The 27,894-nt window shown below is 50.2% G+C and overlaps 1 protein-coding gene across 4 annotated transcripts; it reads left to right on the forward strand.

Annotated features, from left to right (window-relative positions):
• Positions 1–2,308: 2,308 nt before the first annotated feature.
• On the forward strand, positions 2,309–25,983 carry AZIN2 (antizyme inhibitor 2). Of its 4 annotated transcripts, XM_081145483.1 has the most exons (11): positions 2,309–2,320; positions 2,413–2,533; positions 3,260–3,451; positions 4,916–5,089; positions 12,542–12,714; positions 13,666–13,800; positions 14,489–14,654; positions 16,272–16,434; positions 16,543–16,655; positions 20,735–20,949; positions 22,994–25,983. In XM_081145483.1, exons 3-11 carry the CDS (start codon positions 3,347–3,349, stop codon positions 23,130–23,132), a joined length of 1,383 nt encoding a protein of 460 aa, XP_081001609.1. In that variant the 5' UTR covers positions 2,309–2,320; positions 2,413–2,533; positions 3,260–3,346; the 3' UTR covers positions 23,133–25,983. The 4 variants fall into 4 exon arrangements, with proteins under 4 accessions (XP_081001609.1, XP_081001612.1, XP_081001610.1 ...); XM_081145486.1 differs by lacking the exon at positions 20,735–20,949 and having other exon boundaries at positions 22,994–23,470; XM_081145484.1 differs by lacking the exon at positions 4,916–5,089 and having other exon boundaries at positions 22,994–23,466.
• Positions 25,984–27,894: the final 1,911 nt, after the last annotated feature.

Below are 27,894 nucleotides of genomic sequence, written 5' to 3' on the forward strand. Positions count from 1 at the left end.
TTGGCAGTTAATCATAAGGTTAAGAGTCAGGGCAGATAGGTTTAAATCCAGGCTCTACCCTTACTCGCTATGTAACTCTGGGCAAGTTACTGAGTTTCTCTGAGTCTCAGATTTTTCATTTATATAATGGGAACAATTATAGCCCCTGTGACATAGGGTTGTCATGGAGATTTAGTGATATAACATACCCAGTAGGGAAGAAGATAAATCCAGTTTATCTGTGTCCAGTCCACTAACCCTTGACAGATAACAAATGGATTCTGGTTTGTTCCTTCTTACCTTTATTGGTTCATTCAGTAAGCATACTGAATGTGCCTACAATCTGTCTCCTCTGTACTAGGGGATGAAAAGAGCTAGTGAGGACCATGGCATCCAAATACAGCCAGCTCAAAATATGGTTAAAAAAAAGTAGAGCCAAAATTTGTTTGGGTGCCCCTCCCCTCCTCTTACTGCCATATTTTCTTGAGGGCTCCCTTCGAGGTTTCATTCATGGCTGTCCTGGTCTACCTCCTCACTGTCAGTAGATGTTTGTTCCCAGGGGGACCTCAGTCACTAATTCACACTATGGGTCAAATGACTACAAATGTCTCAAAGCATGGACCTACAAATGACCCCTCCTGTAAAGCTGACTGCCTCCTGAAAGGCTGTTCCTCTGCATAGAAAGCAAGAAGGTTCCAGGTAGAAGGGCACAGGGAAATCATTCAGTCTGAACCCAAGCCAGGCGGAAATGACTCTTGTCTAAGCAGAATGGCTCCAACCAAGGACACCCAGCAGTCATGTGGCCAGGCTGGGTGGGGAGCAGAATCCACGGTCACTGCTCTGCACCATCTGTGCATGTTCTGATTAGGTTGTGCAGGGTGCCCTAGACAGATACTGAGGCAGGACTAGAAGCGCCTCGGCCTTTCAAGAAGCCTGCAGCCTGACAGGAGACATGAGCACATATGTTAGACCAAAAGCCTTTTGGTCCCACTGATTGAAAAGGCTGCCTTCACTGTGAAACGCATTTTCCAATATGCACAAGACTCTTCTAGTCTCTGTTCTGCGCTTCGGCTGTCTCATCCTGCATCACCGCTACGCTGTTTCAAAGACTATCCCTTTATAAAGGACTTTGCTAGCTGGGAGAGGAAGTCCTCTTCCTCCCTTTTCAAGAATGTCTTAGCTGTTCTTATATGATTCCTGTTCCAGATGAACTTTTAATTTAGCTTTTGAGTAACACAGACATTGAATCCTCTCCAGCACTACTATTTGTGTCAGGCACTGGGTACTCCGAGGAGCCAGGCACTCAGTTCCTGCCCTTGAGAGCTCACAAACTCGCTGAGAAGAGTAACCAAACAAGAAGTATAAAACAACACAAGGAATCTCACCCTTGGGGTAACCGGAGCCGAAGGAGTGAGGAGTCCACACAGATATAAGTGTTATGAGTCCCATTGCTCCTCCCGGCTAGGGAAGTTCTGGGAGGCTCAACGCGGGAGGTGACATACTGGACTTTGATGCATGAGTAGGAGTTTTTCAGGTGTAGAAGAGAAGAAATGCTTTGAGTGGGGAAGTCAGAGAACACTTACCTTCTCTGAAGGAGACACATTTCATTAGAGAGTTGACAGGCGTTTGCCGGATTCAGAGGGTGGGATGAAGGGAGGGATTACCCTGAGCTGGGGGAATCACAAGGAGGCTCTCTGGAGACATTTTGGCTGGGTTCGAGTTGAAGGAATCAGAGAAGATGCTGGAAGAGGTAATTAAAACGGATTTTATTAGAAAAGTAATACAGGATGACTTTTGACCTGGATTTTGAAGGAGGAGAGAGAGACAGAGGAGTCGAGGTAGTCACAGAAAAGTCTTCTCAGGAGCAAATAGGGAACCTTCTGGCTTCCTGCCCACTCTTAAGATCCAAGGTCCAGGCACTGAGAGTCCCACCGCGTCGACGCCGGGGTTCTGAGGTGGTGACTCTGCAGCTCCCATTTCCAGGCAGAGGGAGCGGTGGATCCCGGACCAGCCCCGCCGACTGAGGCGCAGGTTTGCGGAGCCCCGGGCACAGCTGAAAGCTTTATGTCAGAATTGACCAATGGGATGACGGCACCCGGTTGCCAGGGCTACGGAGGGGCGGTGAGCGGGGGCGTGGCCTGAGAGACAGGGGCGGGGTCAGGGCGGGGCTTATATAAGGGGTCCGCGGGAGGAAGGCGGAGCGTGGGGTCGGTGGCTGCTGGGCGGGCGGGGCGCAGGTCGCGGGGCCGGATCCGGGGGGAGCGAGGGAGCGGAGGCGCGGAGGACCCGATTCACTCGCTGGGGAGATCTATGGGCCGAAGCCGTGTAAATGCGTTTTAAGGCGAGTGCGGGGAGCGGCTTTGGGAGCCTTGGGGAGCGGGCGCCCTGGGCTCCAGTGCTGACCCGCCCCTGGCCCCTCTCGCCTCCTTTCAGCAGGGGCCTCGGCTCCGCAACTGCCACTCCTCCTCGGGGTGTTGCACAAGTTTCGAGGTCACCGGCGACCCCCCCTAGCAGTGCGCCTGGCTCTGGCCCCTGCGAAGGAGGACGGGGCTTGGTAAGGGTGTGCGCGCGCGCGCGCTCCTCCGCGTGTGTGTGTGTGTGTGTGTGTGTGTGTGTGTGTATTGGGGGAGGGGGGCGGGGGACCTCGGCCCTGCACCCGGGAAGGCTCACCGGGACCGAACCTCCGCCTTTGGTTCTCGCCCCTGGAGCCCACATGGTGCCCCCACGCACTCTTAGAATCCTAGTACTCCAGGACCAGCCGGCCCTCATTGACGGACGGTGGGGCTGAGGCTCGGAGGGGCCGGGGCGTACCCAAGGTCACTCAGCAGAGAGCGGGCTCGAACTTACGCTCGGGCTCTGGAGCTGAGACTCCTTGGCTGAGCCGTCCGCAGCCTCTCCATGTGCGCGTGGTCAGGACTGGGGGCGCGCTGGGAACTTGGCCACCCCCCAGATATTCAGCTTCCCGGCGCCCTTGCTTTCTTTCTTTCCTTTTTTTTTTTTTTTTTTTTAAACCAAATTTCAAAACTGGAAAGGATCTCCAAAACAATCCATCCATTTTACAGATGGGGAAACTGAGGCTCGGAGAGGCAGCGTCATCTAGGCGTATAATGCCTTGTCCCAGCCCAGCATTCCCGATGGTCTCTGCCCTTCCCAGTGAGCCTAAGCTCCCCAGGCTCGTGCTAGGGGTGTGACGGGACCGGGCATCCTGGCTTGGGGAAGTGAGGAGGCCGGTCCCCCGCCTCGACACCGGGCCAGCAGCCCCCTCACTCTCCCCCCGCAGTGTGTTGCATACTTTCTAAGGCGGCGGCGGCAGAGGCGGCGGCGGCGGCGGCGGCGGCTCCATCCAGCCCATCGGCTCCTCCTCAGCATGGCTGGCTACCTGAATGAAACGGACTTTGTGATGGTGGAGGAGGGCTTCAGCACCCGAGACCTGCTGGAGGAACTCACTATGGGGGCCTCACAGGCCACCACGGTGAGGGGGGGGTTGGGGGGGTGTCCCCTGTTCCCACTGCCTCCTCTGAAAGCGCCCCTGGGGCCCTCATCTTACTCTTTAACTTGCTGTTCAATCTTTGCTATTTGTGAGAGACAGCTTCATCTTATCCCCAGTTCCTGGTCCTTGCCCCTCAACCTGCCCCTGCCATTCCCTGCCTTGAAGACAGCACCACTACCCTCTACCTAGTCCTAGATCTAGGTCACAAACCTGGAGCTCCCCCCTCCCCCCATCTAGGCATCACCAAGCTCTGTGAGTTCAGCCTCCTTAAAATACCCTCCAGAATCTCTGTTTGTAGTTCAGGCCTCATCTCTCTGAAGGCCCCCAACCTCTACCCTGCTTCATGACACCTCCTCCAGCTTGATCACAGCCCTGCTCAAAAGCAGAATTCTTTGGCAGCTCCCAGTTGCCTACAGCTCAAGTCAAAACCCCTCTGCCTTCCTAGCCCCATTTCCGGCTTCTCCCATGGTATATATCATGCTCCACCAGAGCTGACCTACTCTGCTCATATGCCCTATTGTCACTCCATTGCCTAGAACACCCTTCTCCCAGCCTCTCTCCCTCTTACCCATTTCTGCTCATTCCTTGTGACTCATCAATGACACCTTTTCCTGACTGCCCAGGCAGATTTTGTATATTCTTTCTCTGTGGCCCTCACTGCATTGTGTAAAAACTCCCATCTAGCATTTATTGAATGTGCTTGTGATTCTGTAAGGGGGTATTCTCTTCCAGACCCAAATCCCTGTCCGGTCATCTCTGTCCCTTACCATAATGCCTGACACCAGGTGGGCATCAGTAAAAAAACTGTTGCATAAAGGGAACCTGAGTCCCAGGGAAGGTTTCAGTCATGTGTCTCATGTATAGCCTTATACATGTTCACAGCAAATCTGTGATGGCCACTTGTCCACAGGCGTGGGTTGTAGTGGCAGTGGGACCACCTCAAGGCTTCATTGAGCACCAATATGTGAAAAGCAATGGGCTGTAGGTCATAGCTTTGGCCTTCAAGGAATTGGTCTTTTTCTGGAGAAGACAGATGCTTACACAGTTCTGATACTTTGGAAGCAAGTGCAAAATGTAGTGGGAGCATTAAAAGCAGAGTGGCCTCTTTGGATTGGGGGAGGTGGGGGTTCGAGGTGAAACAGGAAGGTAGATTAAGAATTTGCCAGACACGAGAGGGGGAAGGGTATTCTGTGTGGGCATAGTGGGAACAGAGGCTTGGAGGTGGGAAAATAAAGAATCCAGTCTGCAGCGAGGGGAGGGACTAGGGCTGGATCACAGACCCTTGAATGCCTTCTGTTCTGTAGACTTGTGGAGCCCCAGAGAATTTAGAGCAGGGTAACTCTGAGGCCGCAGCTGAGCTGGGGGTGTATACTCAGGAGGACCAGGGATGGCATGCACAAGGAGGGAGCTGGGTGGGGTCTCACATTCACCCATCTTGTTGTGCAGGGTGAGGTCACTGCCTTCTTCGTGGCCGACCTGGGCGCGGTAGTGAGGAAGCACTTCTGCTTTCTGAAGTGCCTGCCTAGAGTCCAGCCCTTTTACTCTGTCAAGTGCAACAGCAGCCTGGGCGTGCTGAAGGTCCTGGCTGAACTGGGGCTGGGCTTCAGCTGTGCCAACAAGGTGAGCCCCTGCCCCCACCAGCACACCGACCCTCACTGCCTACTGAGCACACACACGGCCTGGCCACTGTGGGTGGGCCCTGGGGAGGCAAGAGTGACATGCAGTTGGCCCCTGCCCTCTGGGTAGGGCCACTCACTTGGAAGGGGCTTTAGGGGATGAGGGGGGAGAAACAAGCATGAAATTTGCCAGCCTTGAAGTTCCAAATTAGAATCTTGTGTGTCCCTGGGGTAGATGGGTCGCCTTTTAAAATGGAAGCTTTCAAACTTCTTGGCATAGAGCTATACATGGTATTCTTTTAATTAAAACAAAACAAAAATACCCCCTTATTGTTGGTTTTCTTTTCTTTTTTTCTTTTATAATCTTAATAATGTGTGACTACATTTTCTTAATTAATCCTTTTAGAGTTTTGTTATTGTTGCCAGTTCTATTGCCTTTCTAATTTTATTAATGCTGTTGTCTTAATTCTCTCCTCTTCAATTTAGATTAACTTTGCTTATTTACTATTATTCCTTATTCACTGAGCTCCTACAATGTGCTGGCCACTGTGCTAGGTAGGGCTGGGAACAGTGTTGAGTAAGACAGACTCCACTGTCCTTGAATTGAATGCTTAGCTTACCTATTTTCATTCTGTTCTTACTGGAAAAAACCCTTTAAGCTATAAAGTTTCCTCAGAGTACAGCTTTGGATATATTTATTTATTCAGCAGACATTTATTGAGTACCTACTGTGGTGCCAAGTACTGTTCTAGGTGAGAGTTTAGCAAGTGGACGAAACAAAACAACAACAAAAAAAGGCTCTTTCTTCATGGAGCTTGTTTTTAAAAATAAGTTAAATGAATTAAACAATGAAAATCTATAGTGTTGTAGATGGTAAGTGCTGTGGAGAAAATTAAAGTGGGAAAGGGGAGTAGGCAATGTTGGGTGAGAAGATAGCACTTGTAGATAGTTTGGTTAGGGAAGGCTTTGCTGAAATTTGAATACAGACCTGAAGGGAGCAAAGGATTAAGCCAGGTGGATATCTAGGGGAAGAACATTCTAGGCAGAGGGAACAGCAAGTGCAAAGGCCCTGAGGTACCTGGTGGGCATTGGTTTGTGATATTGTCATTAGTTATTTTTTGTAATGGCTAGTAATGATTGTTTGGGGGGAACTCCTTTTAAGCCCCTTAAAGGTAGCAATATGACTGGGTTTTGTGAGGGGAGTTTTAGAAGGAGTTCCTGGGGGAGAAAGGAGAAGAGCTAGCTTGGGCAGGATGACATGGCTGGTGGGATTCCAGTGGGAGACAAGCGTGCACCAGGGTGGGACGATCAGAACGAGCAGGTTAACCTTTATCAGAGACTAATGATAATGCTATTATTGATAGACGAGTCTCTCCCTCTTGTCACCTGCAAAGCCCCTTTGCATTAGCTCTTGCTTTGTGCACATGTCATCTAAAGTTTTGTGCATATGTCATCTAAGCCCTATGCTGGGCATAGGGAGAGAGATTGCCATCTGATAGTTGAGGAAACTGGGGACCAACTGTACATAGCTTGCTTGTAGAAGAGCCAGGACTTTCCCCTGCACACGCTGGGCCTCTGCTCTGGGCAAGGAGGAAGGGGACCCCTTTCCAGCCACCTTGGTCTAGGGGTGAAGAACAGGACTGAACCCCACTGACTAGAGTCCTTTCTTTCTGGGAACCCAGAGCTGGGGCCTTGGCCCTCTAGCTTCAGGAACTGGCCTCTAAAGGGTGTTAGGGCTTAGAAAGACCTTGAAGTCAGTGGGGACTTTAAAAGCATCTATCATTTGCCGAGTGCTCCTGTTGTGCCAGGTGCTTTACCAAGCATTTTCTGTACACGATCTCATTTTATTCTCGCAACTACCCTGTGAGGTAATTATAATTACCCTGATTCTGACCATAGTCCTGTCAGGAAGCATTTAGTGTATAAGAAGGGAAGTACAGAGGTTGAGTGACTCACTGGGAATTGGCTGCTTGGGAATAGCAAGGTCTCTGATTCTATAGCTGCTGTCTTTTCCAAGATCCTAGGGAGGGGATGGCTGAGCCGGGACTAGGCTGGTGACAGACGCTAACTTGGAGGGCTGGGAGAGACCAAGTTCCCCTCCCGGTGGATGGGATCATGTAAACCTTAGGGTGCATTTACTGAGAGGCGGCTGTGGGTCCCCAAACTTTCTGTGGAAGTCCAAGGCTGCCCTCTCCTGGTCAGCCACAGCTGGTGGCCACGCTTAGCACATCGAGGGCTTGGCAGTGAACTGGGGCTGGGCGTATAAATTCACATCAGAGGGCTCCAGGGTGAAGGGCCCAGGCCCTGCAAGGGGCTCTGGTTCACCCACCTGCCCAAAGACCTTTTGTCATCTCTCCTGATCCCATTCCTTGCGCTCACTTGCTGCCTCCCTCAGCATGCTTCCATCTTAAAAAGACTTTCCGGGATGCCATCTTCCCCCATCCTTATCTCTTCCTTCTTCAAGGCCAGAGCAAGGTCTGCACTCGATGTCCGCACTCACTTGTCACTTTCCCTTAGCACCCGCTCCTTATGCCATTGCTTCCCGACCTCCGCGCTCACTACTCCAAAGAACCTCCTCTTACCAGTGGCTCCCGTGATCTCCAGGGTGCAGTGAGCACTTTATTTTAAAAATTCATTTTGAATTATTCAAATAATATATGTATTCACACACACACATGCACGCACACATACACACACACAAGTAGGACATCAGCTTTATGTCTCCCGAGATAATCACCATCATGAATTCGAGTTTGGTGGCTACATATAGTATTTAAAAATACTTCAAATAAGACCTATAGAAAATATACACAATATCTTGTGATTCTGCAATAAAATATAAAAGATGGTCACGTGGTATGGAGTGTTCAGAATAGCTTTCCACTCAGCAGGCTTGGGAGGTTGGTCCCTATTGATGCATGTAGACCTTGTTGGGGACACTCCTTGGTCCTCTTATTATTTCGCGTCTCAACAATATTCAATGCAGGTCTTTTTGCTTGTTTCTTGGTAAGAACACTTGACATGGGACCTACACTCTTAACAAATGTTTAAGTACAGCGCGGTTAATTAGGCACAATGTTGTTGGAATCTCTGGAACTTACTCATCTTGCAGAACTGAAATCTGATGCCCATTGAGCAGCCGCTCCCCATTTAATGACATAGTCTTTTTACAAATACTCAACAATAGGAGATGCTCCTACTTGTAAAGACTTTGGATGAAAGTGAACGCCACTGTGCCCCTGCCCCACCCTCACTGGGTGCCTCCGACAGTTAAGACACCACCTTCCACGCAGACAAAAGTTGTGGGACAGGCTTTGCCTGGACAGGATGGCACTGTGATCTCTGCCTTGTTCTGCCTCTCCTGGAGACATTCTCTCCCCTCACTCTCTGCAGGTCCCGGGTGCCAGCTCTCCTTCATCTCCCACCGCTCTCAGGGGGAGAGCTCTTCTGGGCTCCATCTCGGGCTCCTTTCTCTTGTAAGTTCTCCCTCTGCTTAGGGAATTCCATCTTCTCCCATGGCTTTAACTGCCAGCCATATGCCACCGCCTCCCACGTGTTGACCTCCTTCCCAGACCTATCTAACCGGCTGCTGGCTTGAGAACGACAGGAAGCCTGGAACCCAGTGTGTTCCAACGCACTCACGATGTTCCCTTGGAGAAAGGTCCCTTGGTCTGCTGGGGGTGGAGCCCCCCAGACACCCTCACCCTGCATCCTCACGTGTACTCCACCACCAAGCTTGCCAGCCCTGCCCCCTGAGCGCATCTCCCCTGCCTTTCTAGTGCAGACTCTGCTATCTCTGCCAGGCTGATTGTGACCAGCCCCCCCCCCCCCTCGGGCCCTTCAGGGCTGCCAGAGTGATACGCATTTAGACCTTGCAATTAAAATGCCAAACCGAACATGTCATTTCCCTTCTTGAACCCTTCTAACCGTCTCCCATCACTCACGGGATGGAATGGGAATCCAATGGGCCTTCTCGGTTTCCCCGTTGGCTCCGCCTGCCCCCCTCCAACCTCATCTTTGCCAGGTGCCCACCCTGCCCAGGCCACTCCACCACCCCTCCTACCTGTGCCAAGCTGGGCGCCTTCTGGCCTCAGAACTACACAGGCACATCCTCTGCCGGAGACCTTTCCTTCCTTCCCCTTGGCCTGGCGTAGGCCGCCTGCGGGCCTCAGCTCAAATTTCTGAGCCTCAGAGAGGCTGTCCTCCCCTACCCCCGGCCTCCCCACCCGCACTCTCTTTCATAACCTGCACTTCTGCTTCATGGCTCTTACCCATGTGTAATTCCCTCCTTACTCAGAGTTCATTCATTCCCTCCCGTCTCCCCACCAGCCTGAAGGTGGTGCGGGGTCAGAGCCCCTGTCTGCTTTCCTTACCCCGTTTTCATTAGCACCCAGCACAGAGCTTGGCAACTCCGTGGAGCTCCAGGAATACTTGTCAGCTCAGGTTTGAGGCTGAGTTCTCGCTCCACTGTGCTGCGGTTAGGAGCTGGTGAGCTCGGCTGACAGTTCTGGGGGAGGGTTCCAGCCGTGCCTCTGAGAAACTGCGTTACTTTGGACAAGTCACTTAACCTCTCTAAGCCTCCCTTTCCTATCTCATAAGATTATTATAAAGATTTAATAAGAATGTAAATAACATTGGATGCAGTGGCTGGCATACGGTTATTTTTTTCCTTTTTAGAAATGCATTTTAAAATTATAGTTGACTTGCAGTATTATACTAGCTTCAGGTGTGCAGCACAGTGATTAGGCATTTACACGCCCCGCACAGCGATCACCACGATAAGCCTGGCAACCCCGTCACCTCACAGTTAGGACGATGTTATTGACTGTATTTTCTATGCTGGACATTCCCATGACTTAGGTAATTTTTTTATCTTCATGCAAGGATATATTTATTGATTTTAGAGAGAGAGAGAGAGGAGGAAGGGGGAGGGGGAGGGAGGAACATCAGTGTGAGAGAGAAACATCTATTGGTTGCCCCCATGGGCGCTGTGACCGGGGATCGGACACGCAACATGCTGGCGTACAGGGTGACTCTCAACCAGCTGAGCTACCTGCCCAGGGCCACTTATGTATTTTATAACCGGCAATTTGTACCTCTTTTCCCCTTTCCCCTTTTTTACCTTCCCCCCAGCTCCCTTTCCCTCTGGTAACGATCAATTTGTTCTCTATATCTATGCTTTTTGTTTTGTTTTGTTTTTCTTTTTTAATTATGTTTTTTTAATTGATTTTAGAGAGAGAGGGAGAGGGAGAGAGAGATAGAAACACCAATGAGAGAGTCATTGATCAGCTGCCTCCTGCACGCCCCCCACCGGGGATCCCACCAGCAACCCCGGCATGTGCCCTGACGGGGAATCGGACCAGTGACTTGTTTCATGGGTCAACATTCAACCACTGAGCAACACTGGCTGGGCTTTTTTTTGGGTTTACTTTTATTTATTTTGTTCTTTAGATTCCACATATAAGTGAAATCATATGGTATTTGCTTTTCTCTGGCAGACTTATTTTACTTAGCATAATATTCTCCAGGTCCACCCATTGTGCTGCAAATGGCAAGATTGCATTCTTTTTCATGGCTGAGTAATATTCCACCGTATATGTGTACCAAGGCTGTTCTATCCATTCATTTATCGATGGGCAACCACGTTGCTTCCATATCTTGGCTATTGTAAATAATATTGCAGTGAGCATGGGGCGCATTTATCTTTTTGAATTAGTGTTTTTTATTTCTTCAGATAAATACCCAGAAGTGGGATTGCTGGATCATATGGTCCAGCAATTTTTAATTTTTTGAGAAATCTCTGTGCTGTTTTCCACAGTGGCTGCACCAACTTACATTCCCACCAATAGTGCATGAGGGTTCCTTTTCTCCACACCCTTGCCAAGGCTTGTTATTTCTTATTGATGACAGCCATTCTGACAGGTGTGAGGTGATATATCTCATTGTGGTTTTGATTTGCATGATGACAACAATGGTCATTTAAATATTTACAATCAAAGCTAAACGGCAGGTCCCCAGTGCTAGTCCTGCTTCTTCCTCTCACCTCATGCGGTGCAGCAGGGAGTAAAAAGCTTCACAGCCACTCCGACCTGGCTCTTTGGAATAAGCTGTGATGGAAGCAGTTCCAGCTCTGGGCTTGGACCCCTGTGTCCTGCTCTGCTACTTACTGGCTGTGTCACCACAGGCAGGTGGAACACTCTGTCCTCTGTAAAATGTGGCCAACAAATATTTCATAGGATAGTTATAGGCATCACCTGAGATAATGCACGTAAATACCTTGTGCTGAAAAGATGCTAAATTAAAATTAGAGTCTTATCACAAACTAAGGCTGGCTAAAAATGGCCTCTGTCTCCTGCCATGTTTCTAAATCGACTTCCTCTCCACTTTCTTCCATTAATCATGGAGAGTCAGACCTGAGTTTGAAAGTTGGTTCTGCCACCCACTTGCTACATGGTCTCTGTGAGCATCGGTTTCTTTCTCTGTCGAATGGAGCTGATACCCATCTGTGGGGTTATTGTAAGGAGTAGATAAAATGGTTAATCTACAGTAAGGCTTGGCAAAGCTGTGGATGGTGGGCTACGTCCAGCCCACTGCTCATTTTGTAAAGTTTTATTGGATCCCAGCCTAGCTCATTCACTTATACATCGTCTGTGGCTACGCAGTGGAGTAGTTGTGACAGAAACTGTATGGCCTACAAAGCCTAAATGATTTACTCTCTGGCCCCTTTATGGAAAAAGTCTGCCAATGCCTGATGTAATAAGCGTCTCATTGGGTGCCTGCTTGTGGTAGGTGCTCAGTGACCATGGTTGCTGTCACTGTCATCATCATTGTCTGTATCATTAACGCAGCCATCAGGTGGAGCAGTGCTCTGTAAAGGAGAGGAAGAGGGGGCCCCATGGGGAGAGGGGCTCGCTGGAGTCTCCCAGCAGTGCCATGCACACAGCAGGCCTGTGTCAGAGATTCCTGGTATTGTGAACTTTCTGATACATCAACCAATATCCTCTAAGCATTTAAACCTGCCAGGAAAATGTGTCAGAAGTCTGATGTCAGGGCCACCAGGAGTCCACATAACGCCTTTGTGTGAATTAGAAAATGTACCCTTTCCTTAAGACACTCAATTATTATAATAAATATACTGATTATTAGAAGGAGATGCTTTACTGCCTGGAAGCTGTAATACGTATACAAATCTACCGTGTATTCTTTGTGAATGAGACCCCCTAGCACTGTGCTGTGCTGTGCATCGCCCGCACAGCCGTACCTGGCAGCCCTGCCTGTCAGATGATGGTGAGCCAGCAGGAGTCCCGGTTTTTATATCTGCTGTTAAGAGCAAGGCCCACTTCTTAGGGACCTCTGCATGCATAGCTATGACTTTGCCCCTCGTCTGTGTTTCCTCGGTTTCTGTGGGCCCAGCAGACCCTAGTGCCTCCTCACCACCACCTTTGGGACCCCACAGGCAGAGATGGAGTTGGTCCAGCATATTGGCGTCCCTGCCAGTAAGATCATCTACGCCAATCCCTGTAAGCAAATTGCACAGATCAAGTACGCTGCCAAGCATGGGGTCCAGCTGCTGAGCTTTGACAACGAGACGGAGCTGGCAAAGGTGGTGAAGCACTACCCCAGTGCCAAGTAAGCTGAGAGCCACTCGTGTGGGAGGCGGAGGGGTGGGAGGAGTAGAGCTGGAGCAGAGGACCCTGCCCTGGACCCAGCCACGGGCACAGGAGGTGGGGCAAGCACCCATGGACTGGACCCATGGACTGGCCTGGACAAAGGCAGGAACAAGTGATTACAGCCGTGGTGTTAGAGGTCAAAGTCTTGGCTGAGAAGGGGGGTGGTCGGGGAAGCTTCATGAAGGGGGTGGCGTTTCAGGTGGGCCTTGAGTGGTGGATCGAATTTGGGGAGGGCACAAAGTGGATCAGAGCGAACGGCATAAGCAAATGCATGGAGGTCAGAAGTGGCGTTGGAGGGGTAAGTAGAAATGTGGTGTGACTGGAACATGCCACGTGCGAGGGGGGAGAGAGACAGGGAATGATGCTGGTCACGTGGCAGGGACCTGATGCAAATAGGCTTTGCAAAGGGTCAGACTGAAGGTATTGCTCAGGCTGAAGCTTTTACACTGTCGCTTGTACCCTGAGGATCCCAGGGAGGGGCCTCAGGTGAAGGGGACGCCAGGTGGTGGGCCACTTTGGTTCACCTAAAGCAGTTTCCATTTTGTCTGTTATGTATGACATTGGGGCTCTCAATCAGACTGTGTTTGAAAAAATAGAACGGTTTCCCTCATACAAGAAAAGCTGGAAAAGCCCAGCTGGTGTAGCTGATCCAGAGGAAGTAAAGCTGCTGGGGAGAACTGGAGAGGTCACGACCAGGGCAGGGATTGCAGGGAAGGGCCCAAGGTCATTTAGGGAATGGAATGAACAGGACTCAGAGGCCGACTGGCTGTGCAGGGAGAGGAAGGGGTCAGGGGGCCTGTAGGGTTGGGCAGCTCTAAGCTGCAGGGGTTCACTCCCCTTGACTCCGTCAAGAAGTGGTTGGGGTGGGGGAGGTGGGTCCACCTGGCAGAGGTGCTTCGTGTCTCCTCAGGATGCTTCTGTGCATCGCCACCGAGGACTCCCACTCCTGGAGCTGCCTCAGTCTCAAGTTTGGAGCATTGCTGAATTCCTGCAGACACCTGCTTCAAAACGCCAAGAAGAGCCACGTAGAGGTGGTGGGTGTGAGGTGAGTGTCTGGAAGGCCCACCACCTCCACCCATACTTGGCCCCCTGAGTCTTTCCCAGGAATTAATTCTGTATGAGACCTCTCCAAAGTCCTGGGGGGGTGGGGCTGTCCCTGGGCCTGGAATTCCGCACTTGAGAGTTCCCCCTCTCTTTGGGAAGAAGGTTTGGCATGTCCTGATGCCCAACCCCACAGTCCCCAGGTCTTGTCCCAGGAGGTCCCAGGAGGGACCTGGATTTGCAAGAATTTTATCAGCCTACGGGCCACACCTTTGCAATGACTTAACACAGCTTTCATTTATTCTCTATTTAGGAATTCCAGGCCCTGTTCTAAATGTTTCATGTGCACTATGCCACAGCCTTGTGGGGTCTCATCCCCACTTGACAGATGGGGAAACTAAAGCCCAGGCAGGCCAAACCACTGACTGAGAGGGGCATTCAGGTCTGGTTGATTCATCCCAGAGGCCCATCCCTAGGGGCAGAATGGAGGGATGGCAGGGGCACCAAGTGCCAAGTCTCCTGCCCCACTCCTCACTTGCCACATGGCCCTCAGCAGCCCATTTACCCTCTTAGGCCCTCAGTCGTTACATCTGTCAAATGGGCACCGTGTCCACTGTGCCTTTCCTGGCTGGGGCTGAGGTGTTGGCACCTGGGGACCTGCGTGTGAGCCGAGGCTTTTTCCCCTTTCCCAGTTTTCACGTTGGCAGTGGCTGTCCTGACCCTCAGGCCTATGCTCAGTTCATCGCAGACGCCCGGCTTGTGTTTGAAATGGGGGCCGAGCTGGGCCACAGGATGCACATCCTGGACCTTGGTGGCGGCTTCCCTGGTGTGGAGGGGGCCAAAGTGAGATTTGAAGAGGTAACCCTGGGGTCTGAAGCGTCACATTGGGCTCTGTGGGGGTGGGGAGTGGGGCGTGGGGAGGGTTATGATGCTGATAGGGAGCCCACTGTGAGCAGATCCTATATGCTAAGTGCTTGGTGCTTTGCCTGGATCTTATTATTAACCTCGTGTTACTGCTGGGCAAATAAGCCCCGAGAAGTTACATCACTTCCTGAGTTCAAGGTAGAGCTGGCTGCACACCCAGCTCTGCCTGACTGAAGCCCATGCACATATTTGAGGCTCAACCAGGCCATATTTGCAAAAGTCATAAAGCTTTTTGAAGGTCTGGGCTGATGAGAAATCAAATGAGAGAGCAGGAAAAGGGAAGCAAACCCGTCCAGCTTCCCATCTGTGAGACGAAATCAGAAAAATGTCATCTCAATGCCCACTCCCACCACTAGGGGTCGCTTCTCCTTAGTAGTAAGAGCTTCACTGGGGAACATCTACAGCTAGGACAGGCCTCGAAGAAAACAGTCCTCTATAGACACAAAGAATTAGCCTCGCAGGGGAGCACTGCAGCACTGTACATCACAGAGCTCCACTGGGTCCCCTCGTCCATCTAACACTCGGGAATTAAATTATGCAACATTCTTAAAATGAAAACATTTACTCTCATGGAGAGGTTATTCCCAGTCTGTTGAATAAAACAGGTTATAAAAAAACATGTATATAACCCTATCTTATTTATCATAAAAATAGTGTTTGTATAAAAAAAGAATTGAAGGAGATACTCCAAAAAGTTAATAACGATTAGGTTGCTCTGGATAACAGAATTAGGAGTGATTTTTTGGAAAAGAACTTTAAGTACAGTTTACATTCAATATTATTGTGTATTAGTTTCAGGTGATTAGACAATCATACACTTTACAATGTGTCTCCCTACCCCCCTGATGTTTCCAATACCCACCTGGCACCATGCATGGTTATTACAATATTATTGACTATATTCCCTATGCTGTATTTTACATCCCCGTTTCTATTTTGTAACTTAATCCCTTCACCTTTTTTACCCACTCCCTCAACCCCCTTCCCTTCTGGCAACCATCAGTCTGTTCTCTGTGTCTATGAGTCTGTTTCCATTTTGTTTGTTCATTTATTTTGCTCTTTAGATTCCACATACGAGGGAAACCATACAGTATTTGTCTTTCTCTGACAGGCTTATTTCACTTAGCATAATACCCCCTAGATCCATCCATGCTGAAGTTAGGGGTGATTTTTATCTTCTTTTTTCTTGTCTTTATTTTCTGTAAAAAATGTGTCATTTAGCAGGTTGGTTATTTATGAAAGAAAAATCCACATCAGGGCTTCTGCAATCTGAGCACCAAGTGTTACTTTAAGAGTGGTTCTTGCCACTGGGGGGGGGGGGGATCGAGAAGGGTGATTTGCACAAGCATGAGGGGCTCGCCCAGCTCTGTCTCCCACCTACTCCCTTGGCCAGCTGTCCGCCGTTACCAGCTGGGGCTTTCGTAGCTGCCAAGTCCATCTTTCTGAAATCAAAGAAGCTTTCAAGAAATGGACTTGGAGCTGTGGCAAGTCTTCAGCATAAACCCCACATTTCAGACATGTAATCGTCCACCCCCACCCTCCTACCATCAGATTGCTTCTGTGATCAACTCAGCCTTGGACCTGTACTTCCCGGAGGGCTGTGGCGTGGACATCCTTGCCAAGCTGGGACGCTACTACGTGACCTCGGCCTTCACCTTGGCCGTCAGCATCATCGCCAAGAAGGAGGTTCTTCTGGACCAGCCTGGCAGGGAGGGTAGGTGCCAGGGTAGGTGGGCAGCGGAGCTCACCATTGTGCCAACTCCCTACCCCCACCCCCTCATCTTGCTGCTTGCCCTGCCCTTGACCTCTCCCCTCCCTGCAGAGGAGACTGGTTCTGCCCCCAAGACCATCGTGTACCACCTCGACGAGGGCATCTATGGAATCTTCAACTCAGTCCTGTTTGACAACACCTGCCCTACCCCCGTCCTGCACAAGGTGAGTCACTTGGGCCTATTTTCAAGCGTGTGGGTGTGTTTAAATATTTTTTGTGTGTTATCTAATTTTTCAAAAGTAAAGCATATTCATTGTAGAAAATAGACAACAAAGATGAAGAAGGTGAGATTCTTTAACATTAGATTTCTTTTCAGTCTTTAAAAAAAATGTATTACATTTCCCCCCCATAAGGTGGGGGCCATATTGCTTTGTAACCTGCTTTTTTTCACTCAAGATGGGGTGTAGCTCTTTCCATGCCACGAACTAATCTCTGACAGCAAGATTTCTGATGACTGCAGAATATTTTAACCGATCTAACTTTAGTGGTTGGCCATTGGTTTCCTGTTTTTGAGCACTGTGAGTTTATCTTGACATCCATCACTGATCACTGCTCTGGGGTAAATTCCTAGAAGTAAAAAGAAACAGCTCCTCTCTAATGGGTTTTTCCATGTTAATAAGGGAACAGGAATTGGCAACACATTCCTCCTGGCCTGCGAATCCAGCCCAGCGCCTCCCACAGCTTGGTGGGCAGCTTTAAGGGGAAAGAAAGTCAGACATGCCCTTGTATTTTCACATGTCCAGGTCTTTGTGTGTGCGGTCCTGTTTCTGGAGGGAAATTAAGTGCCTAACCGGCACCTACAGCTTCATGAGCTTTCGATATGTGTGTTTTCTTTTCCTCTCCATTCTTTCTAGTTTTCCAAGGCCCAGTCAGGTGTCAGCTCCTCCTTGTAGCTCTCCCTGCCCCTTCTCTGCGGCAGGGAGAGGGAGCCCCCTTCCCTCCTCTAGGCTCCCACGACTTCTGTGGTCTATGTCTGCCTGCCTGAGTAAGCTGCCCTGACATGCTCAGGAATTCAGTTTTCTACTGTGATGCACTAGCATTGCCTGCATTCTTGCGGGATTCCACATCCTATTGTCTCCAGAAAGGGCCAGTTCTTATGGCTAAATACCCAGAAGTGGGACTGCTGGATCATATGGTAGTCCTATTTTCGTCTTTTGAGGAACCTCCATACTGTTTTCCATAGTGACTGCACCATTTTGCATTCACCAGGGTCCAGTTCTCCACAACCTCGCCAACACCTGTTGTTTTCTTGATAACAGCCACCCTAACAGGTGTGAGTGAGGTGATATCTCACTGTGGTTTTGATTTGCATTTCTCCTATGATTAGTGACACGGAGCATCTTTTCACATACCTGTTGACCATTCGGATGTCTTCTTTCATGTTGTTTTATCATGCGCAAATGCATTCCTAAAATATATTTATCATTATTTTACTTGTGGTTTACTTTATAAAAAGGGTGTTATGATGTAACCGTTTTGGACTTTTTCCAAAACTTAGCATCGCAGTCTAAGTTTCCTCAATACCCCAGTATGTCTCCAAAGCTCCTTCGTTTGACTATTGTGTAACACTCTGTCAGTGAGTATGTGCAACTTACTCACCCAATCTCCTCTCAAGGCAGTAGGATTGTGTCCAGGTGCTTGCAACTGTGAGTACTGCTGCTAGGAATATTCTTGCTCACGTCTCTGTGACGCATGAGCACGGGGTGGAACCAGGAGTGAGCGCAGGGCATGCAAATGTTCAGTTTCCTGAGACAGTGCCAGACTGTTTCCAAAGTGGTTGTACTGACTGACAATCCCACCAGCAGTGTCTAAGAGACTGGGTGGGTCTACATGTTCCCAACGCCACCACCATCACCATTAACATCTAATTTGTGGGGTTAAGAACAGGTTTCAGGTCTCATTTATGGTTAGGTTCAGCTGTGAGTAGCAGATCCCAAATTACATGGCTTGAACAAGATACGAAGGCTCCTTTCACTCCAACCTAAATATCTGGATGCAGACAATTCAGAGCTGGTATCGTGGTTTCTTAGTGCTGTGGAACCACATGGCTTCCAGTTGTACCTATTTCTAGGTGTTGCCATCATCTTGGCTGGTACAAATTGGAGCTCCAGACATTTAGGAAAAAAGGTGAAGTCCACGTTCCAGTTGTCTTTTAAGGAAATTTCCTGAAACAGCAGCCACATAATACTTATCCCATGGCCACAACTATCTGGAAGAGAAGTTGGCCTTTATTGTAGGTGGTCATGTGCCCAGCAAAAGCTGAGGGTTGGAATTGCTGCGGTAGGCAACTAGCAGCTTCTGCCACAAGTAAGATAGAATAAAACACTGGATGGCAATAGAATGTAAGTTGGAAGATAAAGTAGCCAAGTTGGTGTTTAAGGTTTTGAACTGTTTGACAGGAAGGTAAAGATAGTGATTAATTTTCACCTTGAAGTTAGGCATGCTTGTTAAAATGTAAATGTCTAGAGTAACCACTAAAATAATAGAAATAGATAATATAATTTCTAACATTGAGAGTAATTAAAATAGTTTAGTTTGGACATCAGCATAAAAAAATAGACCAGCAAAACATAGTTGAGAGCACAGAAAAGACCCCCCACGTATCTGGAAAGTTCTGACAGGGCCTGCAAAGCAGGTCATTGGGGACTGTGTAATATGTGATACCAGGACACCTGATTGTCCATATGCAGAAAATGAAACTGGATCCTTGCCTCATACCAGACATGAATATAAATTCCAGAAACCAATGTAGGAGAATGTCTGTTTGACCTCAAAACAGGAAAGCACAGTGAAGAACATCTTAAAAACAAAAAAGGAAAAGCCTGTCTCCATTAAAATGAAGAGCTTCTGTCCATCTGTTAGCAAAAGGAAAGAGGCAATCACAAACTGGAGGAAAATGTTGCAATACATATGTAATTAATAAGGGATTAGTAAACAGAATATATGAAGGATTCTTAAATAAGAAATACAGACAGATAAGAACCCTAAGGAAAAAGCAATGTGAAATAGAAAGCAATAGAAATATGGGCAAAAGACAGGCAATTCAAGAAGAAAACCAAATACAAAATGAAAAGGTGCTCAGCCTCGCTCGTTGGCAATCAAGGAAACGCGAATTGAAGTGAAAATGAAGGGCCATTTTATACGACCAGATTCGAAAAAAGTTTAAAGCATGGCAGTGTGACGTGTTGGTGGGGATTTGAAGCAGCTGGCTAGGTGGGAGGCGGCTGGCGTTATTCAGATAAGCACGTGTGCACCCTGCCTTCCGGCAAGTCCCTGGGTATGCATACGTGTCTGAGGAGGTATATAAGAATGTACACAGGAGCAATTTTTATAATATAAAACATTGGCCACAACCTTATGCTTGTCGGCAGGGTAATCCATAAACAAATTGCAGTGCATTCCATACAGGGAGCTTTCTATGCAGCATGTTGCAGATTGTGGCTATATGTATCAGCTGGGACCTTGGCCATGCAAGTTTCAAAGACGACAAACCAGCAAGCTGTAGCGATCACACACTGCCATTCCGGTTACCGTGTTGTTAAGGTCAGGCGCACTCTTGGGAAAGAAAGTAGAACAAGAGAAGGATGGGAGCAGTCAGGGCAAGGCTCGCATGCCACCGGCATGGGCCACGCACGGGTTTCAAAGGCACCAGAAATGTCGTTTCTTTAGCTGGGTGATGAGCACATCGATATTCATTTCACTATTAGATCCTGTATTTTACACATAATACAAATATCCTTTTGTATAAATTAGATATTTAACAAAGATTTTTTAAATTCTCACCAAGGACATTTTCCATTGATTTTTAGGAGGAGGGGGAGGGAGGGAGGGAGAGGGAGAGAGAGAGAGAAACATTGATTGGTTGCCTCCTGCAAATGCCCTGATCTGGGGCCAGCAGGGGATTGAACTTGCAACCTAGGCATGTGCCCTGATCGGGAATCGAACCTGCAACCTTTCAATGTACAGGATGACGCTCTAACCAACTGAGCCACCCGGCCAGGGTGGATCAAGAATCTTGCCCAGGGTCACACAGCTGGCAAGTGTTGGAGCCTGGATGTGACACCAGGCATTGTGGCTTCAGAGTCGGAGGCCGTGAGTGCAGAGAAGTGGAAGGGCCTTATATGCCAGGCTAGGAGGCCCATCCAGCGTTTATCCTATTGGTTAAGGGAGCCATGGAAGGCTTTCGAGGGAGGGAGTGGTAAGGCTGCGGGAAGCTGAATGTGGTCATCCCCCTTTCCTGCAGAAACCATCCACAGAGCAGCCCTTGTACAGCAGCAGCCTGTGGGGCCCGGCGGCTGATGGCTGTGACTGTGTAGCTGAGGGCCTGTGGCTGCCGCAACTACACGTAGGGGACTGGCTGGTCTTTGAGAACATGGGCGCCTACACTGTGGGCATGGGTTCCCTTTTCAGAGGGACCCAGACCTGCCGCATCACCTGTGCCATGTCCCGGGTGGCCTGGTAAGGGGGCCCTGCTGGGAAATGGAGTGGGATGGGTGGGGGGGGGGGAGAAAGAACAGGTTGGGCAGAAGCAATGAGGGAAACCTGCGATTTGACACCCTGCTTCTGTGAGATCCAATTTGACAAGTAGCTCTTGACTGCTGATTCCAAGGCAGGCCTGTGCTTGTCACCTGGCTGTGGCCATGAATGAGACTGAGCTTCCCTTGAGGAGCTCAGAGCCTGTGAGAGACACAGAGACGCAGACGGTATTCCTGATAATCCTGTGCTGGGTGGAGAGGGCAGGTGGGGAAGCTCAGATTCCTCCCTGGGGCCCAGATCCAGCGCCCCGAGGAAGGGCGGGCCAAGTAAAGCCTGGGAGATGCGTGGGAGCTGGGCAGCAGGCGGGGGGGCCAGGGAGAGGGAGCAGGAGCGAGCATTCTGCCTTCAGGACACTGCACAAGGTTGGTTGTGGCTGGGAGGGGGCGGCCGCGTCTGAGAAGGGCCTCAAGGACCAGAGGAGGGCTTTGGGCAGCAAGGGCAAGCGCGGCATGGCTGGGGGCAGGGGAGTAGCGAGGCTGCCGTGGGCCTTAGAAAGGCCACTCCAGCTACTGTGCGGATTAAGGGGGGGCGGGGGCAGTGCAGATGGAGCTGAGCAGTTGAGTGGCTGCTCTGGGACCCAGGGAAGGTTTGCGCCCCCTCAGCCGCATCCTCCCGTCTAGAAAACGAGCCTGACTCTGGCCCTGCTTCCTCGCCTGGCCAGCGCTGGGATCCGGTGAGGCGAGGTGAGGAGATGGGAGGGAAGTTGAGCTTGGTGAATCCTTTTGTCAGGCCTTGTGACGATTTCCTTGCAACCACACAAAACTCTGTGGGGTGAGTGTTATCACAAACAGATAGGTCATTTGCTTGAGGTCACACAGCTGGTCGGCAGTGAGGAGCCCCCCTTCTGGGGCTGGGGAGATGGCTGCGGAGGGCAGGAGCGTCCACCCTTTCCACCAAGTCCGTGCCTACTACGTGCCAGGGGGCTAATGAGGGCACTAAGCCCCTGCCCTGCTGCGGGCGAAGGAATGCCACGGAAGCAGATATTGAACCCTGTTGGTATTGAGGAGAAGTGCATTGTGCTGTGGGATTCAGTGAAGTCTTCCCTGAGATTCAGTCACTGAAGCCGAGGCCTGGAGACTGAGGAATTAGGGAGGGTTGATGATGCAGGTGGACGCACAGGTATGTGCACAGGCCCGGGATGGGACGCGTGTGAGCCTGAAAGATGGCTGCTGTGGGTGACACACGGGAGGATGGGCATGGTTGGAGAGGCCGGCCGGGGCCAGATCTCCTGAGGCCTGAGAGCGGAGGGAAGCTGCTGGCAACTCAAGGGCAGGGATTTGCTGTTTGGAAAGATGGCCCTGGGCCAGAAACGTCTGGAGGAGGCTGGAACAGGTCAGGGAGACTGTGCATTCCTGGCTGGAGATGGTGGTGGTAGTGGGAGTGGAGAGGTGTGTACCTGTGAGGAGGTTCAGCAGCTGGGCTCAGCAGGATCGACTGGGTGTGGGGACAAGCTTCCCAATTTGTGGCTGGTCAGATGGTGGAGCTGTTATCAGTGTGAGTAGGTAGGAGAAACAGTTTGTGGGAATTTTTGAATGGGCAGGAGGTAATTTTTTTAAAATCCCAAGCCTAGAGTATGAAGAATGTGGGAGTGAGAAAGTTGGGTGGAGTCCTAGTTCTACCACCTTCCAGAGATGTGACCTTGGGCAGGTCTCTTCTCTCTGCTTCAATGTCCTCATCAGTAAAATGGGGATAATATTGCCCTTACAGGGGTTTGGGGAGGACCCAACTAGATAATATAAGTGCCTGGCTCAATGTCTGCCCCATAGTAAGTGTTCAATAAATGGGGTTCCTTTCCTTCTTGGGGGGCTTGGACTACAAGGGTGGGGGAAGAGGGGTCAGCAGGCCTTCCCCTGCCCTAAGCTGGGCTCAGGTGAGACCCCTATACCCGATGGGGCCAGGTCTTCCGGTACAGGGCCATCAGTATTCCCCAGCCTTCGGGTCCCTCCAGTGCCCCCTCTCACCACAGGAAAGCGCTGCGAGAGCAGCTGCTGCCTGCAGAACAGGATGAGGACTCCGAGGGCCTGTGCAAGCCTCTGTCCTGCGGCTGGGAGATCACAGACACCTTGTGCGTGGGCCCCGTCTTCACCCCAGCGAGCATCATGTGAGCAGCCCGTTCCCCCCGGAGAACCCCAGCGGGACCACAGAGATGCCTCTGGGACGGGTGGGGAAGGTGGCAAGCAGGGCGCCCTCTGGCCGGGACTCTGGTGCTCGCTCTGCTGCTCCCCCACTCCACCTGTAGTGTTTCTGCCCTGTAAATAGGACCAGTCTTACACTCGCTGTAGTTCAAGTATGCAACATAAATCCTGTTCCTTCCAGCTGTGTCCGCCTCCTCTGCAGCGCAAAGGGCCTGGTTGGCCAGGTGTGGGTGTTTTTGGGGTCTCCCTTGGTCTCCTTCCTACTTTTGTAAATATGAAGCAAATAAATATTTAGGGTTTTTTTAATATCCCAGTGGAACCTGGCAGTTCAATTCCCAAAGCAGCCTGGCTAGGCCAGCGCTGAGGCTTTCCACCCTGCACTGAGGACCCCATGGCCTTGCCTCAGTCCTGCCCCGGCTGCGGTGTGGGCATCTCCTGCCGGCACCAGCTTCTCTGACTCATCTCTCTCCTCTCCGCAGGAAGGGTGAGCTGTCAGGGGCTGAGGTGGGATCAGCGTTGCTTCCCTTCAGCCCTGGAGCCCAGCTCATGACAGAGAGGGGCCTCTGTGTGAATCTAACACCCAGCCTAAGGCCTGACCCAAAATTGGGGCAATCAAGTAGTTAACACAGCTTTGGAAATTCATATCAAAGATAAAGAGCAGAGAGATGGATTTTGAGGAGACCCTGCACCCCCACTCTCCTTGCAGGTCTGCAAGGCAGTAAGAGCAATGCTGATATGTGGTGGGTTGGTTTTGCTGAGGCAGTAACTGTTAGAACAGGGTTGGCCATAGACCTTGCCATAGTCAGTGCAAGGGCCCCGATGTTGATGTCTCCTCAGACTAGAAGTTTTCTGTCAGGACAAAGGCTCCTTCACATTGCTAGGGTCCCAGGCTATGCACCTATTTAGCCAAGAGGTTCAGATTTTAGTTCCCTCAGCTGCAACAGGCAACCCAAAAGATTTTTCTTCTGCATAAAAAAAAAAAATTTGAGACATAACTCACATACCTTACAATTTACCCTTTCAAAGTGTAAAATTTGGTGGTTTTTATTTTTTAATTATTTTAATTACTTTATCCTCAACTGAGGATATGTTTTTATTGATTTTAGAGAGAGGAGAGAGAGAAACATTGATGGGTTGCCCCCTGTATGCACCCCGACCAGGGATCGATCCCACAACCTAGGTATGTGTCTTGACCAGGAACTGAGCCCCCAACATTCTGGTGTACAGGAGGATGCCAAACTGAGTCACCCAGCCAGGGAAAATTTGGTGGTTTTTAGTATATCCATAGAGCTTGTACAACCATCACCACTATCTAACAATAGAACATGTTTATCACCTCAAAAAGAAACCCATCAACAGTCATTCCTCCTTCCCTTCCCTTCCCCCAGCCCCTGGCAACCACTAATCTACTTTCTACCTCTATGAATTTGCCTATTCCGGACATTTCACTTCGATTTTTTATACATTCACTTAAACTTCTCTCTGGATAAACCTGGTACAATGTGTGTTTTTTCCCACACTGCCAAGCAATTCTACAATTACACTCAATTCCAGCACTATCTACCTGGTGATAGCTTCAGATCCCACAGAATAGGGGTTCAGTCCTATAAGACTGCTCCCCTGCCCCACTTCAGTGGTTAATCACCAAGTCCAGGTAGTAACCTGTGCTTCTGACTGACCAGTTATAGATGAGAGGTTCTGACCACCTCTTCCTTGGGGTCAATTAATTAGCAAGAGTGGCTCACAGAACTCAGAGAAACATTTTACTTACTAGATTACTGGCTTATTATAAAAGGATATAACTCAGGAACAGCCAGATGGAAGAGATGCATAGGGCAAGGTATGCAGAAAGGGCATGGGCTTCCATGCCCTCTCCTACTGTGCCACTCTCCCAGCACCTCCATGTGTTCACCCACCCGGGAGCTCTCTGAACCCTGTCTTTTTTGGGTTTTATGGAGGCTTCATTACATAGGCACAGAAGATTAAATCACTGGCCATTGACAAGTGAACTCAATTTCCAGTCCCTCTCCCCTTCCCAGAGGTTGGTTGGTGTGTGTGTGTGTGTGTGACATCACAAAAGACACCTTCATCACTCTCATCACTTAGGAAACTACAAGAACCTAAGCTCTGTGCCAGGAATGGGGATGAAGACCAAAAATATATTTATTATAGATCACAATATCATACCTAGGCATCCTGTTTCAGTGTCTCAGCCAGTACTGGGTCCTGCATGTGCTTGCCATAAGCAGAGGTGTCTCCCATTTCCAGGCTGGGGCTAGTTTTAGATACTTTGACAATAAATAGACTGAAATCCCAGGACACAGAGACCCAGAGAGCAATCAGAAAGAGTTACTCTACTGCCCCTTTGTTCATCCAAAGCCATGTTTTACATATTACCACGCTGGGCTCAGCCCTCCATCTATGAGACTATTTCTGAGACTTCTTCTGTTTTAATGCCCAAGCAGATCTGGACTCACTCGTGCTTTTTTTGAGGGAGGGATTGAGAGAGGGCAAACACAGGTTTTTCTGCTAGAACCGGGCATCTGCTTCCAAAGGCAGCAGGCATCCTGCTGAGACAGCTGGCTGCAGTGAGATCCAGGTGTAACTCAGGTCCTTGCCAGAGGCAGGTGCACTGCAGAGCCCTCTGAAGCTTTTGAAGTGACAGCAGCTGGCACAGAGTTTGAACAGATATCTCACTGGAGCCTTTCAAGTGTTTTACTTTCCATTTGCTGCAAGAATGTGAAATTTACTTTTCTGAGCAAGAAATACACAGAACTTAATGTGCCTTACTTGAAGAATAATAAAGTCATTTCTTTTCAGTTACTTGTGTTTGTTATTTCCATCTTTTTCAAAGGAGAAAGAAAAAAAAATCATTCAACCTGCGGAGAATGTTAATAGGCTTCAGGCCAGTACAGGGGAATCTGACCAGAGATCTCCTGGAGTCCTAACTGCTCTGGCATTTGCATTCAAGTGCCTCCCTAAGCAATCCACTGACAGTGAATCCTCCTGCCATTCTGGCTGCCCCAGAAGTCACTTTCTTGTTGGGCTTTCACAGATCCATCCTGGCCTGGGATCTCACCCAAGGGACATCCTCCTTCCAACACCTCCCCACAACCCACCTGTACCTCCAGGCGTTCCTTCTGGGCACTCACTCACTCACTCTGGTTGGTTAACAGATTTGCAACAGCCCCAGACTAAGCCGCCATCCTCTCTCACCCGGGAGGGTGGGAGGGGTACCCATGAATCTCAGGAGGTATCTGGCCCCTTCTCCTCAGCTCCTGAACAGCAGCTTAGATTCTGCCCAGAGCAGACCACTGACTGGAGGGGGCTGTGGTCCCTGCAGGCCACCTCAGCGCTACACCTAAGAACAGCAGGTCCACATACTAGTGAGCCTTGGGTGGAGGTGGGGGGGTCACGGCCTAGGAATGCCATGCAAAATACAGGATGCATCGTTAAATCTGAATTCCGATAAACGACGGGTAATTTTTTAGGAAACGTATGCCTCATGCCATATTTGGGACATTCTTATACTAAATCATTGTTGTTTACCTGAAATTCAACGTTAAATGGACATCCTGCATTCTATTTGCTAAATCTGACAACCCTACCTACCCTGCAAGTCCCTGTCTCTCCCCGGGTTTCCTTTCCCCCTTCTGTACACTAGGGATGCTTCTTGAGACTTGCCTCAGGGACTCCTCAGGCGGAGGAACCCCCCCACAAGGGGTCGTCCCGCTGCTGCGAGGAGTCCTGTGCAAGCGCGCTGGTCTCGCTGAGTGAGTAAGAGCGGGCGCCTTCCTCCAGGAGCTCAGTTTCCTCTTTTGAGCACTGAGAAGGTCAGGGGTGGGAACGACTCTCGCACCGACTGCTTCCCGGAACCTCCCTCCTTAGATTTCCAGCCGGCGGAACCCTCCCTCGGACCCCGCGGCGGCGGACTTCCGGGAGCGTAACGTCACTTCCGTGGCTCCTAGGCTTCCAGCCACAAGCTCTCGCGCCCTCTGCCGGCCCGGAGGAGGGTCGGCGTTTACCAAACAGCGAAAAAAGCGGAATCCGTTGGTTAAAAGACGGAGACACAGCTCCCACTTTCCGCCAGTGGAAAACCGAACCTTCGCCGAGGACGGGACCGCCACGGGAAAAGGGTGAGCCCCCAACGCGGGTGGCGTGGGAAGGGGGTGGACCGGCCTCTACCCGGCTAGAAAGGCCCCAGTAACACCGGAAGTCACTTCCTTGCCCACCAGCTACTTCCTCTTCCACTTAGCACAACCGGAGGATCCCAGAGTGAAAGGACGGCTGAGCGGGGCTAGGCTGGCTGGTCTCTGGTGGCCCCTCACCCATCCAGGACATACCCGAGAGGAGACGCCTGATGAGGTCACGCAGACAATCAGGGGCTTTGGACGAATTCTTGACCTGCTGGCCAAGATGTTTTACATTTTAAAATAGTGTACCTGCTGTGTGCCTTGCCCCGCCCTCTCCCTTCACTGTAATTATTTCACTTAATTCACACAAGTCTGTGAAGGGGACATTGTGACCCAGATTCCGACCCCTCCCTGTCTGTGGTGGAATCCTGTGTTTCCTGGAACTGTCTGTCCTTGTGGTCCTTGAGTGGCTTACCTGGGCCCCTCACTGGGATGGAGGACTGGAGCTGGTGACCCGAGACCACCGGCGGTATGTCTTCCATAAGATGCAGCTGACCACCAGCAGAGTTGACGAGGAGAGTAGGGCTGGAATGATGATC

This window comes from Miniopterus schreibersii (assembly GCF_964146895.1).
Source record: "Miniopterus schreibersii genome assembly, chromosome: 8".
Classification (NCBI taxonomy): Eukaryota; Metazoa; Chordata; class Mammalia; order Chiroptera; family Miniopteridae; genus Miniopterus; species Miniopterus schreibersii.

Excerpts from the sequence above, each read along its gene's own strand:
- AZIN2 (XM_081145483.1), top strand. The coding sequence starts at position 3,347 with ATGGCTGGCTACCTGAATGAAACGGACTTTGTGATGGTGGAGGAGGGC. Across the intron at positions 13,801-14,488 it reads GTAGAGGTGGTGGGTGTGAG|TTTTCACGTTGGCAGTGGCT; the intron begins GTGAGTGTCTGG and ends CCCCTTTCCCAG. Across the intron at positions 14,655-16,271 it reads CCAAAGTGAGATTTGAAGAG|ATTGCTTCTGTGATCAACTC; the intron begins GTAACCCTGGGG and ends TCCTACCATCAG.